Raw genomic sequence first — 14823 nt, forward strand, 5'->3', positions numbered from 1 at the left:
GTAAAGCAATACACCTCTGCAGAGTGTAATGAATCGTGACCAGTCACTCCCTGTTTCGGATTTTGGAATTGCGAACGCTGCCGGAAAAGAACTCCATGAAGTTCTAGTAAACCGGTGAAGGCTGACGGACATAGTTCTTCTGAATAAAAGCAACCTTTTGAAGAAATGATTATGAAAACCTGCATTGGTATTAGACTTTACGGTCTAATGCCGTAGCTAGTGCATTAAACACCTCTTTCATATAATGAACTTGTTGAGTACGCTCGTACTCATCCCACTCTTAAATCCCCTGCTTAGATACAGAGGCATCGAAGGAGGATCTACAGTGCAACTCGAAGACCGAGGAATCAACAACTACTTTAAGGGACATGAACCTGTCAGAGGAGTCAAACACCACATCCAACAAGGAGACAACCTAGATTAGCAATAGGAGGGAACTAGCTTCCTAAACTTAGATCCTATTTAGCTAGAATCTATTCATAGCCTCTGTAGCTAGTTAAATACTATACAAATAGAGTTCGTATTAGGATTAGACTACGAGTCGATTTTTCTGGAGTTTATTTGCAGTTTTACCTCATTATAAAGTAGGAGGCTATGATGATCTTATGTAGCAGAGTCTGTGTGTAATTCTATAGACATGCCTTGGACCCGCATATGTTTCTGTTGTACCACTCTGAGCGATGTAATACTAGTGGAACGGTGTTTCACTGGTGTTATGTCAGACTTGCATACTACACCATGCAGTGGTATACCGGGTCACCACACAAGCACAAGTTTTTTTTTCTTCGAATGGTAGAGCACTAGCTTAATAAAAGAATAAAAAATACGAGCACTAGCTTAAAAGATGAGAAAAAAACACAAACTTGTTTCGAAAGAAAATCTGTAACATAGCAATGGAAATGTGGAAGTCATTCAGGCGCTTTTTTTGGAAGCTTAACGTCAATAAAGGAATAAAATATGGGGCTCGTAGGGTTTGAATAGGAATAAGAACAGGTCGAATAATTAGTACCCAGACTTTTAATCTGGGCCATCTATTTTTGATCGGAGGGACCTGCATGGCCACGCTCCGAGAGCAATCTCCTCTCCCTTTCCTTCTTTCCCCGTGGCAATGTGCATCTCCTTTCCCCCACAGCAGCACATATTCCGGAAGAAAAAAAGGAGAGAGAGAGAGGAGTAGCAGAGAAGCCACCACGGAGCAGTCCCCTATTTCTTCTGCCCTCGCGCCGCCGCCTCCTCGTCTCCTCCTCGCCTCGCCCCTGCTCGCTTCCCCACTCCCAGGTCAGTACCGTACCCGCAAGGAGCTTCTCGAAGCTTCCGGAACCCTACCCTACCCCGCACCTTTTGTATTCGTTAGCTTCGCCATCGATGTCTCCTTTTCTTTTCTCTTGTTGGTGTCGGCTCAAAATCTATTCTTTGATTAGGCGGGGATCGCTCATTAGCTGCAGAACCTCAACTCTTTTGAAAAAAGTACTTTTAATTCTCGCGATTAATTATATGCTGTTCTTACAATTCGAATCAATGCCCATGTTCTTGCAATCAATCAATACCAGGCTGTGGTTGTGGCCGAGCCTCGCTTGCTGAGCATAAATACTTTAGTTCCCCATCCAATTTTATGTCCGGCATCTTGTCGGTGTGATTCTGTGGCGTTCATTAGTACCTGCATAACTGCATTCTCTTGTGTATGTGTGATGTTGGGTGTACCTTATCTGGTTCAGTATCCGCTGCTGAGTTTCCTGCAGAAATTGTGTATGCACCTCCGTTGAGCTGGTCTTTTTTTTTTCCTTTTCTTTCAGAGGCTGGGAACTTCTAAGAGGAACGGGATCCATGGAGGGTGGAGACGCAAGAAATGGTTCGACTGGGACATCACAGACAAAGGAAAGTGGGGTTGATGGCCTCGCTAAGCCGCTGCCTCCTTGCTGCGTCAAGGCGAGGGCTGCAGCGCCTGAATCTGAGGCCAAGTGCCATGCCACTGTGGTCTCGGGATGGTTCAGCGAACCCCGCTCCCGATCTGGTAATATCTGGCTTGGTGCTAAATTGCGTCGTCCTCTCTACTTCTACCTGCCAACAGATATACTGTAGCTTCTCCAATTCTGTCATCTAAATCTGATTGCTTCATATACAGGTAAAGCAAGCAAAGTGCAGTACTACAATAACCCAATGTGGCCAGGTATTTCCCTCACCACTGCCCATTTTTTACTTGATGGACATACTTGTACATTGAATAATCCACCATAGGAGATCTGTTTATGTGGGGAAAAAAATCCACCATAGGAGATCTGTTTAGGCGGAAAGAAAAATCCACCATAAGTTACCTGGCTGAACAGATGCATGGCTGGATTGATATTAGGGCGTGGTTGTTGTGCTGAATTAATACGGAAAGTTTTTTAGTGAATACTTTAGCATTTCTGTTTTGGGAAAACAATTTAGCCCGCGTCAGTATTGACAAGAGAAAATCTAACTATAAATAAATACGCGTGTACAACCGCTTCGCTTTTATTGTAATACTGTTTATGACAACACTGACCATCTATGTGATCCCAACCGTGTTAATTTTTTTTACAAAGATACTAGTTCTCTTGACATGTTAATATGCCTCTCTAGCGCATTGCTCTGTAACATTGTGTTTTATGTGTTTCTCTGGCACTAGTTTCATTCCTGACTTCCATAATGTGTTGAATTAATGTTCCAATGCTGGGTCATGGGTGTGTTGTTTATACTCGGGAATCTGGACTCCTTGTCCATAAATATGTTGAATTGTTTCTGCAAAAATACAGTTTATCGTACATGTACTATGCCTTTCCCATTGAAATTGGCAATAGCTCTGTACCATCTGACGCTTCATTTTTCTTTGGCATTTACATGTGAAATGAAACAAATTCACTTCTTCCTCATAATCATGTGATTTACCTTTCCTATTTAGGAGAGGCCCATTCCTTGAAAGTGGAGAAGATCTTGTACCAGGGGAAGTCACCATACCAAGAAGTCTTGATTTTTGAGGTTATCTTCATCTATTGACAGCCAAAGCAAAATTATGTTTGCCAAATATTGTATAACATGGTAGCTTTTTATGCAGTCGTTAACCTATGGGAAAGTCCTTGTGCTTGATGGTATTGTCCAGTTGACTGATAAGGACGAGTGTGCATACCAGGAAATGATTACTCATCTCCCACTCTGCTCAATTCCTTCCCCTAAAAAGGTAATCTTTATGACATGTGTTCTTATACAGTAAATTAGGTGACTCCTTGTTATGTCTTCTAATGATTGAAATTGCGTTGAGATATTGGGCTGCTATATAGCAGCATCAACCTTGTCTGCATTTCCAATGTAGGGCTCTAGTCACTTATGTACTTAAAAATTACTGGCAGGTTTTGGTTATTGGAGGTGGGGATGGTGGCGTACTTCGAGAAATAGCCAGGCATGCTTCAGTGGAGTCTATTGATATATGTGAAATTGACCAGCTAGTTATTGATGTAAAGTCTTCCTTTGACCTTTACGCACAAAAGTAATCATGCGATTAAAGTTTCCTGACATGCATCTTACATGTAGGTTTGTAAAGATTTCTTCCCAGATTTATCCGTTGGATTTAAAGATCCCCGTGTTCAACTTCATGTTGGTGATGGTATGTTGATAATCCCATGTGGCCATGAGTACAACATTACTTGTTGATAAACTGCCGAAATTCCTATCTACGAGGTGTAACCTTTAGTTTTTGATGCTGTAAATTTCATGGTGAAATTGTTTTCCTTCCAGCTGTGGAGTTTCTACGAAATTCTCCCGAAGGGACATATGATGCTATTATTGTTGATTCATCAGATCCTATAGGTCAGCTTATGCAACTAGCATATATTCTCTTCTGACAAGCTGTCTTGGAAAGCATGACTATTTATTTTTGCTGTTTCCCTTCACTGTTTTCTATGTCAGGTCCTGCTCAGGAACTTGTAGAGAAACCATTTTTTGAGACAATTGCTAGAGCTCTGAGACCCGGTGGTGTTCTCTGTAATCAAGCTGAGAGTATGTGGTTGCATACACATCTGATTCAGGACATGCTCTCGATCTGCCGTGAGACTTTCAAGGGTTCTGTCCACTATGCCTGGACAAGTGTCCCAACATATCCTAGGTTATCACCCTTTTTACATCTACTCCCTGACCTTTATCCGCTATTTTCTATGCACACCTATTGCTGATGTTCTTACTATAAATGTTGCATTTTGCAAGTTACTGCACATTCTGTTCCGACTTCTGAGTTTAAAAACAATTGTTATGAACGCATGTACTTTCAGTGTCTATTCAAGATTCTTTTGTCACTATTATGTAAAGCAATGTAATTGTAAATAGTGAGAAAATGGTGTATACTTATTATACAAGTTTCTTAATTTGGTTTCGTCAAAGTGCTTTTAGGTCAATTTCATTGTTGTGGACCATAAATAAAGCATAATGCCATCCCATGTATATATTTTGTACACAAGTTTGCTTATTTATGTTTTGCTAGATTTACTATTTCATCTCACAGCAACTGCCAAGCAGCATAATATGTTAAATTTAGCATGCACTGTAAACTTAGCCTATTTATTTGGTTGTAAAGCTGTCCATGCCGTCAGTAGTCAAAACAGCTTGTATTCATATTCCAGATAGGTGGGATGTATTAAAATGCATGTAACAGAATAGCCTTTTATTACCGAAACCGAGTTCCCCATATAACATATATGGGCGTGGTTGGTTTTCTTTCCTGTTAATGCATGGCAGCCATTCAAAATTGTGGGCTACTCCCAGTTGAGTAGTTGCACATATTAGGCCCTCGGTTTTAAGCTTTATGCGGACACATTCTTCTTTCCTTTTTGACATGTCGGCAAGATTGAGTTTAGTAATGTGGTAGCATGGGACTTGGTTGGTTCTAATCGTGAACTACCTTTCTGGTTTTATCCTCATGGGTGTCACTATTGTTGGCAGCTAACTGGTTGCAGTGCTGGGCAATCAATCATAGGATGTTTCAGATGTAGCTCAACTGATGCAAGGAACCAGTCTTATTCTGACAAAACATTAGTGAGCAAATATTTCCAACATCATATATACATTTTACCTGGTCCATGTCAGTTGATGTGAGCTGCAGTATTTTACAGTAGTGACCAGTTGCAACCATATGGACAAACATTAATGTACATATGGTTCAGATTAAAATAACCAGGTTAGCTAGCCTGAAACAGGCAGCTTAGCTTAAGAAAATTGTATTTGTCAAGTAACATGATTAGTGAAAGTATCTGCTTGGTACTGTGGTTGATTAAACCCATAGTGCTGCAGGTTGTGAGAAACAAATGTTGCTTGCTTGCAGCTCTAGATGAAATATTTGAAATGCTAGATGTTGCTCTGTTTGAAATTTACTTGTAACACACCATTTACTTGATCTGCAGTGGTGCGATTGGTTTTTTGCTATGTGCCAAAGAGGGTCCACCAGTCAACTTCCTTGTACCCATAAATCCAATTGAGAAACTAGAAGGTGCTATGACAGCAGGGAGGGACATCAGATTTTATAATACAGAGGTTTGTCCTAATTAGAAAGTTACCTACGAATCTCGTTCTGCCAAACGCACTCCTAATAAAATGATGCAGAGTTCCAGATTTTCTTAATTTTTCTGCTATCATTGATTTATTTTCTTTAATTTGCAAGTTTTTGTATACCTCATGTTTTCCTTCAAAAATACTCTACCCCAACCCAGATTTGAGATATCTTGCGTTATAATTCCCTGTTAGTGTCATCAGATAACTACTGATTCATAATTTTGGCTGGTGTCCAGATGCATAGGGCAGCGTTTGTTCTTCCAAGCTTTGCAAAGAGAGAGCTAGAAGAATACTGTGGCTCCACTGAACGGGTAAGTTTGTTTGACCCTTGATGAGTGATAAATCTGCCTTTATTATCTGTGCTTGTTTTCATAATTTGGACAACTTTTTGTGAGTAACTTTTAATTGTCCCATCTGCTTTCTGAGACTATTTCCTAAACCCTGATAAGTTACAGCTCTATCTTTTGTGATGTGTACCTGTCTTGTATCTGGTGTGATTTCTTAACTTGGAGAGATTTTCTCAAAAGGAACATTTACATTTTCCCATGACTTCTGAGATAACTTTACTTGTTGGCTGGTTATACCTTTACCTGCTAATACAATAAGAGCAAACGGTCTAAAGAATTAATTAGTCTCCAAATGTCCAGTTGGCTTTATTGCTTTTCAGACTTTTGTTAACTGCTGCAAAATATTATATATTTATCTTAGTATGTTGTATATTTTTTATGACCAGTTGGCAACAATTGGTCTCTAAGCAAGGAGTACCGGAGTTTTAAATAGGTTGTTAAAACGTACTGGGATAGAGACACTAAGGCATCATTTCTATGTCAAAAAACCTCTATTGTAGTAAGATTACTAATCTTCTGTGGTGCCCATATTTGTTAGAACTTAGAATCTTGAAGTAGTTTCCTACCATAATATCTAGCCTTGGTTCTCCATATGCCAAACGTGAATGTCGAAAAACTCAACTGGAGATTTCTTGTATCATCACAGGCACAAAAAGAGGAAACATCAGCAGAACCAGCAAAGATTGCCATGGCGCCGCAGGGTGAAATTCTTACTGCTTCTTAGATGAGGGCACCAGACTTCGTCACCCGTCATTGGGTACCAAGAAAAGCTTCCTCTCCTCTGATATCCATGTCGGACATGAAGTAGTACTTATGAGATATAGTAGCTACAGGATTATGGTGTGGGATGCGTTTCGTGCTATAGATATGATGGATAAGATCGTTGGCTTGAATTCTGGCAACAGATAAACCAGAAACCGTGGTGTGATTATTGTAACACGCACGCTGCTTATTTGTCAGCTCTGGCACTAGAGCAGGGACATGCATTTTTGGGTGTATTTGGTTCTTGTCCAAGGTAATCGTACTGATTCATCTTCGCTCCTGAGACGAGAGACGAACCTGGTTATTTTTGGCCTAATCTGATTGGACGGGGCTCCTGGCCCACCCAAACCTGGGACAATCACCTGTGGTGGTGACGGCCGCTAAATTTAGGTCCGAGCTAGGGTTTCATTTGCTGGACTGAGCGAACAAGACAAGTAAAATACATTGGCATAAACTTTTTTGCTTGGATTAAAACACGAAAGTAGAAAAACAACATGTGTTCTGATGATTAAGATGATGGTTGTACCCAGCACCAAGGATCAGGCCTTAGCTAAGGTCTGACGACCTTTGTGTTTGATAGGAGTGGATTATTCCTTCAGAACTTTTCTCCCTGATAGCGAGACGTCAATGGTGGTTCCGTCAATTTTAGGATTTCATGACTCCGGTCTTGATGGTGGTGTGTGCCTGCGTCTGTATTAAGAAAAACGAAAATAGAAAAGAGTCATGAATACTAATGAACCGGAGCTCCAACTGCAGAATCCGTCAGTGCCTTGGGTCGTGATGTGGAATCCGCTGCGGCAATTAGCTGCACTATGTTCAAATTAGATGTGCGGCGGTTTAATTTTGCTAATGTTTCGAGCCATATACAGGTTCCCCAAATTGCATTCCAGTAGGGCAGTAGCCCAATCTCTACCAACATCAACCATCCTGACGGAGTAAATTACAAGAAACTATCATAATAAGGGCGAATTCGACGAGTTAGTACCAGTTTTGTTAATTTTTTCAAGTCAGTATTACTTCAAAGGCAAGACGGTTTGGAAGGCTTGGGGCAAAGCCTTTGCCCCCTTTGCAAGCAAACCACGGAATCGGTTCGCCTGCTCTTTATCGAGTGTAGGTACCCTGTTCGCCTTTGATGAGACATTCAACAATGGTTGCACATCCCCAACATTTAACCAAATCAAGGGGTAGCCTTTCCATCGAGCTTTGGAGGCGAAACATGATGAGTGTCCATATGCCAAACCGCAAAGCCATCACCTCCCTCACCTTTCTTGTCACTTGGGAGATTTGGAGCGAACGCAACGCAAAGGTCTTTTTTTTTTGAGAAAAGATAGTTGCGATATATTAATTCACCGAAACATCGGAGTCCAAAGCACTTACAATAACAGCCGGTGGAACACCCAGCCAAGACCGAGACAGTTTATTATCGCAGCCCTCCTTAGCTAACACATGAGCAACCTCGTTTGCCCTACGACGAACAGCCCGCACCGTGATCTCATCAAACTCAACCATGAGTTCCTTCACGTCCTCCACCAGAGGACCATGTAGCGATCTATCCTTGTCCTTCTGCCGTAGTTTCGATGCCACCGACGTGCTGTCCGTTTTTAGCACAACCCTTGTCACCTGCAATTCCTTCGCCAGGAGAAGTCCTCTTCGACATCCCAGAAGTTCCGCCATCTCAGCATCTGCAACATGGGTGAAAAAATGGCATGCCCCCGCTATGAAGCCACCATGGTGATCACGAACGACCACACCCCCCCTCTCCGTTGCCTTCTGAAAGTATAGAGATGGTAAACCTAGAGGGGGGGGGGGTGAATAGGTTTCTACAAATTTTTAATTCTTTCTTTGCAATGTTAGGCTTTGCGGAATATAAAGATGAGCCTAATGCAAACTAGGTGAAGCAACCTATATGAGGATACAACTAACTCAAGCACGAAGGCTCTCACGAGCGAGTTAAATCACAAGTAAGGAGTTCGGTTAGAGATAACAGATAGCACGCGGAGACGAGGATGTATTCCCGTGTTCCCTTGCTTTGCAACAAGGTACGTCACGTTTGGAGGAGTGGAGGTCCCACGAAGGATTCCCCGCGCCACGAAGGCTCACCCTATTCTCCGGAGCCTATCCCACGAAGGAATAGCTCACTCACTTGTGGTAGACTTTGAGGTAGCCTCCAAACCTTCACAATCTTGCCCGGAGCAAATCCACAGCTCGGATGCTTCCGGACTCCTATTGCCCACCTAGGGTTTCCAAGGAACCCTAGGAAGCAAGCTTCTCAATGAATACAAGGGGAAATGAGATTTGGCTTGGTAGAATGGTAGATCGGGTCCTCCTCTAATGATTCCCCGGAGGGATTTGAGTTTGGATGGAGGAGGAGGTAGATCTGAGGCTTTTGGTGTTTCTAGCAATGGAGTAAGAGAGAGAGAGCTCAAGAACAGTTTATAGTATGTTGCCTAACCCTTTCAAGGTAGAAGAAGGGGTATTTATAGTGTTCTTTAAAATCTGGCCGTTGCCACTTGCCACCTCAGCATTCTTCCCGACAAACCCGGTCGAGACCGGACCACGGAGCCGGACAGCCCGGTCGTGAGGCCGGTCGGACCGGGCTGGTGGCCAGGAGCACCTTTGCGTCGTCCTGGCGCTTCTCCGGTTGGTGCCCGGTTGCTGCCCGGTTCCGAGCGGTCGACCGGACGGAGTGCCGGACCCGCCGGTCGGGAGCCCGGTCGGCCAGGACCACGGACCGGACTCTGCTGGTCCTCCTTTGGAGCCCGGTTTCCGACCGGTCGGCCGAGCCGATACGCCGGACCGGCCGGTTGCTGGCCCGGTTGGACCGGGTAGGTGACCGGATTTCTCCTGTAACCCCTTTTTGATTGTTGTTGAAATGAGGGGTCTCCTTTAGCCTTCTTGTTCCATTGATACACCTTTATACCTCTTTGGCTAATACACAGGAATCATCTAGCAGATCATGTATTAGTCCAAATACACTAGCACGGTGTCATTGTTACCAAAATAATGGATAAGGGTAAAATACCCTTACAATCTCCCCGTTTTGGTATACGATGACAAACCGAGCTAGAGTCACAAATAGATATTATGATAAGCTCTAAACCTTGATTCCATATAAGATATTACGAAAGCTCCCCCATAGTGTGTGCACTTGGAGAATTTGCGTTTGAATGCAAAGTGCACCACTTGTGAGACATGAGAAGCTCCCCCAATATCTTTAGGAAACAAGCATGGTATGGAGATGTGCATATCAAGATATATAAGCATAACACACATAAACATCCTAACATAGAGTAGCACACATAATAGTCGTCCATACACATCCATACATGAATTATTGGAAATAGCAAATAGTTCTTGAAAAACTCAAAGTAAACAAGCACAAGCCATATAAAATCCAAATAAGGCAACTCCCATGGCTTGTGGCACTCAAAGAACCCCGTGGTCCTAGACTCTACTCTCTTCTCCCCCTTTGGCATCGGAACACCAAAAAGGCGAAGAAAAGAGGAGAGATGCTATCGCACCCATCGAGTAGTGACCAAACCCAAGCGAGGAGGAGCTCTCGCGTGCATCATCATCAGCCGCATCATCATCATCACCCGCATCATCATCGGCATCCTCGGCGGTAGGAGTGGGAGCACGAGCGGACCTAGTAGGAAGAGCACCATGAGCGTACACGGAGTAGTCGAAGTTACGAAGCATCTCATCGGTAAGAAGAGGCATCTCCCCCGAGGAGCTACCACGGGCTCCATCTCGGGTCCGGGAGGAGGAACGGGGTGGTTCCTTGAGGCCATGAATTCATTGCAGGCGCCTCCGTGTCTCTCGAGTCATAGAAAGAGTCGATGTGCAACATCATTGCTTGTTCTTGCACATTTGGAACATGCATGTGAAGAAACGAGCAGCCCCATGCTTTGGGAGCGCCGAGAGTGACTTGGAGCTAGCATCATGATCATGGTGTGCCTTGGAGCGGCGCTCGAGAGGTGGGCATCATGGAGGGAACGTACGGGCGAGTGGCCTCTGAATGGGAAACCCGAAGAGGTCCATGATGACTCTTTCACCACGAGCGTTCCGAGGAGCGGGAACAATGTAGTTGATGAGCCGCTGAACATGCTGGGCGTAGTTAGGAGTCATGCGGTCCATAATGGCTCTCTTCAGTTCACAGTAGATTAGATCACAGCCATCAATCTTCCTTACCTCGTCGGGATGACAATAGTACATCAAGTTGAGGTGATAGTTCCGGACTTCACTTGTGGTCGCCGGACTTGGCTGATGAGGTTCTCACGGAACAGCTTGGCAAGTACCGGATAGGAGTAGTACATCCCGAGAGATAGTGGGAGGTCCGGGAGTAGGGTTCGCGGGATAGCGAGAAGAGATGTCACCCTTTGTAAGCACTGGACCGTGAATGAATCACGTATCCGGGATTCTTGTCATCACCACAACCCATGGCTGCACGGAGCCGAGAGTAGGAGCATGAGTACTTCGTCTTGCCGGTCATCCGGGTGAGGGTGCGGTCTTCATCATCATGAAAGAAGACGGTGCGGTGAAGCGGCGGACAAGGAGGGGACAAAAGGTGGGATCATCTTGGGTATCATCCGGCTTGAGGCACACGAGGTCATACAATCCCAGACCCTTCAAGGTTTGAACCACAAAACGGTACTTTGTGGCTTCATGCAGTGCAAGATCGTCAGGATTGATGGCCTTGGGTGAGACAATATTACCATGCTTCATAAACTCATGAGAATCATAGAAACCCTCCCAGAGGGCTGCTTGTGTGTTGGTCCAGAAGGCCCTGTCCGAACGAGTGTAAGTTGGCTCCTTGAAGCGATACGGATTCACTGTCCTCCATTCCTGCCACTCAAGACGGTTTGCAAGCCCAACATTCATGGTTGGCACTACCTCATCATCCTCGTGGACAACTTGCTTATCCTTGTGCTTGGTAGCAACAGACTTGGTTCGACCCCGAGCTGAGCTGCCAATGTCAGTATCCTGCTGAGCTTGAGGAGGAACGCGGCTACTAGAACGACGAGGAGGATCAGTCCTTCCTCTCTTGGAAACACTGCCACGTGGTGGCTCACCACTCCAACTACCTGTGAATGAGAAAATAGAGCAAGGATAGCAGTGGGGTAAGTGTACATGTCATCAGTAAGAGAGAAACCAAGAAAGCATAGCATATATTCAAGTGTAGTGATGAAATTGTGCGAAAACTGGGCAGCTCGGCGCAGAGGCCGGTCAAACCGGACAGCAGACCGGACCGGCCGGTTTCCGACCGGTTGACCGGGCCATGAACCGGGCCGGCCGGTTGAGCGGCCGGTCGGCCAGGCCGGTGGCCGGGTATGTCGAGTTGTGATGATGTGCCCAGATTTTCTACCACAAAACCATGCAAAAGCTCATAAACTTGAATATAGACTATAGCAATGTAGTGGAGAGGTGCATTGTGGTGTGAGACACTCTAAAGGCATGAGGACTTTACAAACCCTAACCCTAACCCTAAATTTTTCTCAACTTTCCTCAATATGTGACAATGGGAGAGGGAAATCACGAAGGAGAGGGAATGAAAGGGAAATTTACCCGAAGACATTGTCCTTGTTGCCCAAGAGAGCAAGAAGAACACGTGGAGAGGGCTTGAGGACCAAATCCCCAAGATCTTCCAAGCAAACTCGAGAAGGACCAAATCCCTTGGTGAAGAAGCTTGAGAGACCCCGATCTACGAGTTGGGTGAAGTTTGGGGAGGAACTAGTGGTGGGAAGGACCTAGGTTGTGGTGGAGATGGTCAGGGCGCCGGCCATGGAGGTTGGAGATTGGGGAACAATGGGGAAGAAGACCCCAAGGGGTATCCCTTCCCCAATATATAGGTGGCGGCGCGACCGGTCGAGAGTCCGGTCGGGCCGGGCTGGTGACCGGCTGACCCGGCCCGGACTCCGGTTTCCGACCGGTCAACCGGACCATCCGGTCAGGGACCCGGTCCAACCGGACCAGGGACCGGCCAGCCCAGAATTTCCTAATTTTGCCTCGTTTTTGCCCCTATGCTTTGTGTAATGTGTGTGAGTGCTCAAATGATGACATGTACATATAGATAGATAGATGATGAGGAGATGAGCATAGACATGGGGTTGGAAACACAAAGTTCTCTAGGCATACCCATTGGAGAGAAAATCCAAACAAGATGTGAATAGCAACAATGGGCATGATTCGAAGTGTATATCAAGAATCATAAGTCATTTTGGAATGATTTTTGCAATAAGATCATTTGGCCTTATATAGTCAAATCAATTTGTAATGAAGGCTCAATGAGGGGCGGGGGATTACTCCCCCTATGTGAAAGCGCAAATGTCATGTGACCGCGAAGAGACATGCTTGGGTCCATATAATGACATTGGGTCTATTTATGTTGCACACATAGGTATGCATCATACCAAGACATGGTAAGATGACTATCCCCATATGTGCTATGCCTCTAAGCTAGATAGCAAGATAAATGCAAGAATATAGTGCAAGAAGTTAATCAATCCAAGTTTTTAGGATCAAGAATACCAAGTTCTCCTCTCAAGTTAACAAAGCGGGCTTCATCCAAAGGCTTAGTGAAAATATCCGCCAATTGGTAGGTTGTTCCCACATGAGTGAGATCAATATCCTTATTGGCAACATGATCACGTAGGAAGTGATGGCGAATGTCAATATGTTTGGTGCGACAATGTTGAACCGGGTTGTTGGCGATCTTTATTGCACTTTCATTGTCACAAAGAAGAGGCACCGTACCAAGAGACACACCATAGTCTTTCAAGGTTTGCTTCATCCATAACAATTGAGTGCAACAAGATGCCGCGGATATGTATTCGGCTTCGGCGGTGGATAAGGCGGTGGAGTTTTGTTTCTTGGATGACCAACTCACCAATGACCGGCCAATAAATTGGCAAGCCCCGGAGGTAGACTTCCGATCAACCTTATCACCGGCCCAATCGGAATCCGAATAGTATGAGTTCAAAGGTTGACCCCTTTGGATACAATAGCCCGAGAGTAGGAGTGAGAACAAGGTATCTTAGTATCCGTTTGACCGCCACTAAATGGCTCTCCTTGGGAGCGGATTGAAAACGAGCACACATCCCTACACTTAGCATGATATCCGGCCTAGAGGCACAAAGGTAGAGCAAGGATCCTATCATGGAGCGGTATACCTTTATGTCCACATCCTTCTCACCGTCACATGAACCAAGTTGCCCCTTTACGGGCATGGGTGTCTTCATTGGACTCGCATTGGTCATGTTGAATTTCTTGAGCATGTCCTTCACATATTTTTCTTGAGAGATGAAGGTGCCTTTTGCAAGTTGCCTCACTTGGAAGCCTAGAAAGAACTTCAACTCTCCCATCATGGACATCTCAAATTTCCTAGTCATCAATAGCTCAAAAGCTTTGTTATGATTGGGGTTAGTTCCACCAAAAATAATATCATCAACATATATTTGACATATAAAGAGGCCACCCCCTTTAACCCGCTTGGTGAAAAGGGTGGAATCGACCGTACCCATGCAAAACCCATCATGTAGTAAGAAATCCCTAAGGAACTCATACCAAGCACGTGGAGCTTGCTTGAGACCATAGAGTGCCTTATGGAGTAAATACACGTGGTTGGGTCGGCATGGGTCTTCGAAACCCGGAGGTTGTGCCACATATGCGGTTTCTTTTAGGGGACCATTCAAAAATGCACTTTTCACATCCATTTGATATAATTTGAAATTGTGGAAAGATGCAAAGGCAAGCAAAAGACGAATAGCTTCAAGACGGGCTACCGGCGCAAAGGTATCCTCAAAATCCATACCTTCTATTTGGGCAAACCCTTGCGCCACTAACCTTGCTTTGTTTCGTATAACAATGCCATTTTCATCTTGCTTGTTCTTGAATACCCATTTGGTCCCAATGACATTGATGCGATGATCCTTGGGTCTCTCAACTAGAGACCATACTTCATTGCGAGTGAAACACTCCAATTCTTCTTGCATGGCAATTACCCAATCCGGATCGACCAAGGCTTCATGTACCTTGAGTGGTTCAAAACTAGACACAAAAGCATGATGTTGACAATAAGTGATAAGTAATGCATGGTGTCTACGAGTTACCACTCCTCTTGAGATGCTACCAAGGATTTGATCCACTTTCATGTCACTTGCCC

The 14823-nt window shown here is 44.6% G+C and overlaps 1 protein-coding gene across 2 annotated transcripts; it reads left to right on the top strand.

Moving 5' to 3' along the window:
• The first annotated feature begins 1142 nt into the window (after positions 1-1142).
• LOC124692209 (spermine synthase-like) lies at positions 1143-6942 on the top strand. 2 transcript variants are annotated; one of them, XM_047225529.1, is made up of 12 exons: positions 1143-1278; positions 1794-2011; positions 2123-2167; positions 2921-2997; positions 3074-3196; positions 3366-3470; positions 3547-3619; positions 3751-3822; positions 3922-4117; positions 5406-5535; positions 5790-5864; positions 6547-6942. In XM_047225529.1, exons 2-12 carry the CDS (start codon positions 1825-1827, stop codon positions 6622-6624), a joined length of 1161 nt encoding a protein of 386 aa, XP_047081485.1. In that variant the 5' UTR covers positions 1143-1278; positions 1794-1824; the 3' UTR covers positions 6625-6942. The 2 variants fall into 2 exon arrangements, with proteins under 2 accessions (XP_047081485.1, XP_047081486.1); XM_047225530.1 differs by lacking the exon at positions 1143-1278 and adding an exon at positions 1558-1679.
• Positions 6943-14823: the final 7881 nt, after the last annotated feature.

The sequence above is a fragment of the Lolium rigidum genome, chromosome 2 (genome assembly GCF_022539505.1).
Source record: "Lolium rigidum isolate FL_2022 chromosome 2, APGP_CSIRO_Lrig_0.1, whole genome shotgun sequence".
Taxonomy (NCBI): Eukaryota; Viridiplantae; Streptophyta; class Magnoliopsida; order Poales; family Poaceae; genus Lolium; species Lolium rigidum.

What these genes read in the sequence shown, in the direction of transcription:
- LOC124692209 (XM_047225529.1), top strand. Translation starts at nt 1,825, where the DNA reads ATGGAGGGTGGAGACGCAAGAAATGGTTCGACTGGGACATCACAGACA. An exon ending in TTGACCAGCTAGTTATTGAT is followed by an intron (nt 3,471 to 3,546) that starts GTAAAGTCTTCC and finishes TCTTACATGTAG; the next exon opens with GTTTGTAAAGATTTCTTCCC. An exon ending in TGATTCATCAGATCCTATAG is followed by an intron (nt 3,823 to 3,921) that starts GTCAGCTTATGC and finishes TTTCTATGTCAG; the next exon opens with GTCCTGCTCAGGAACTTGTA.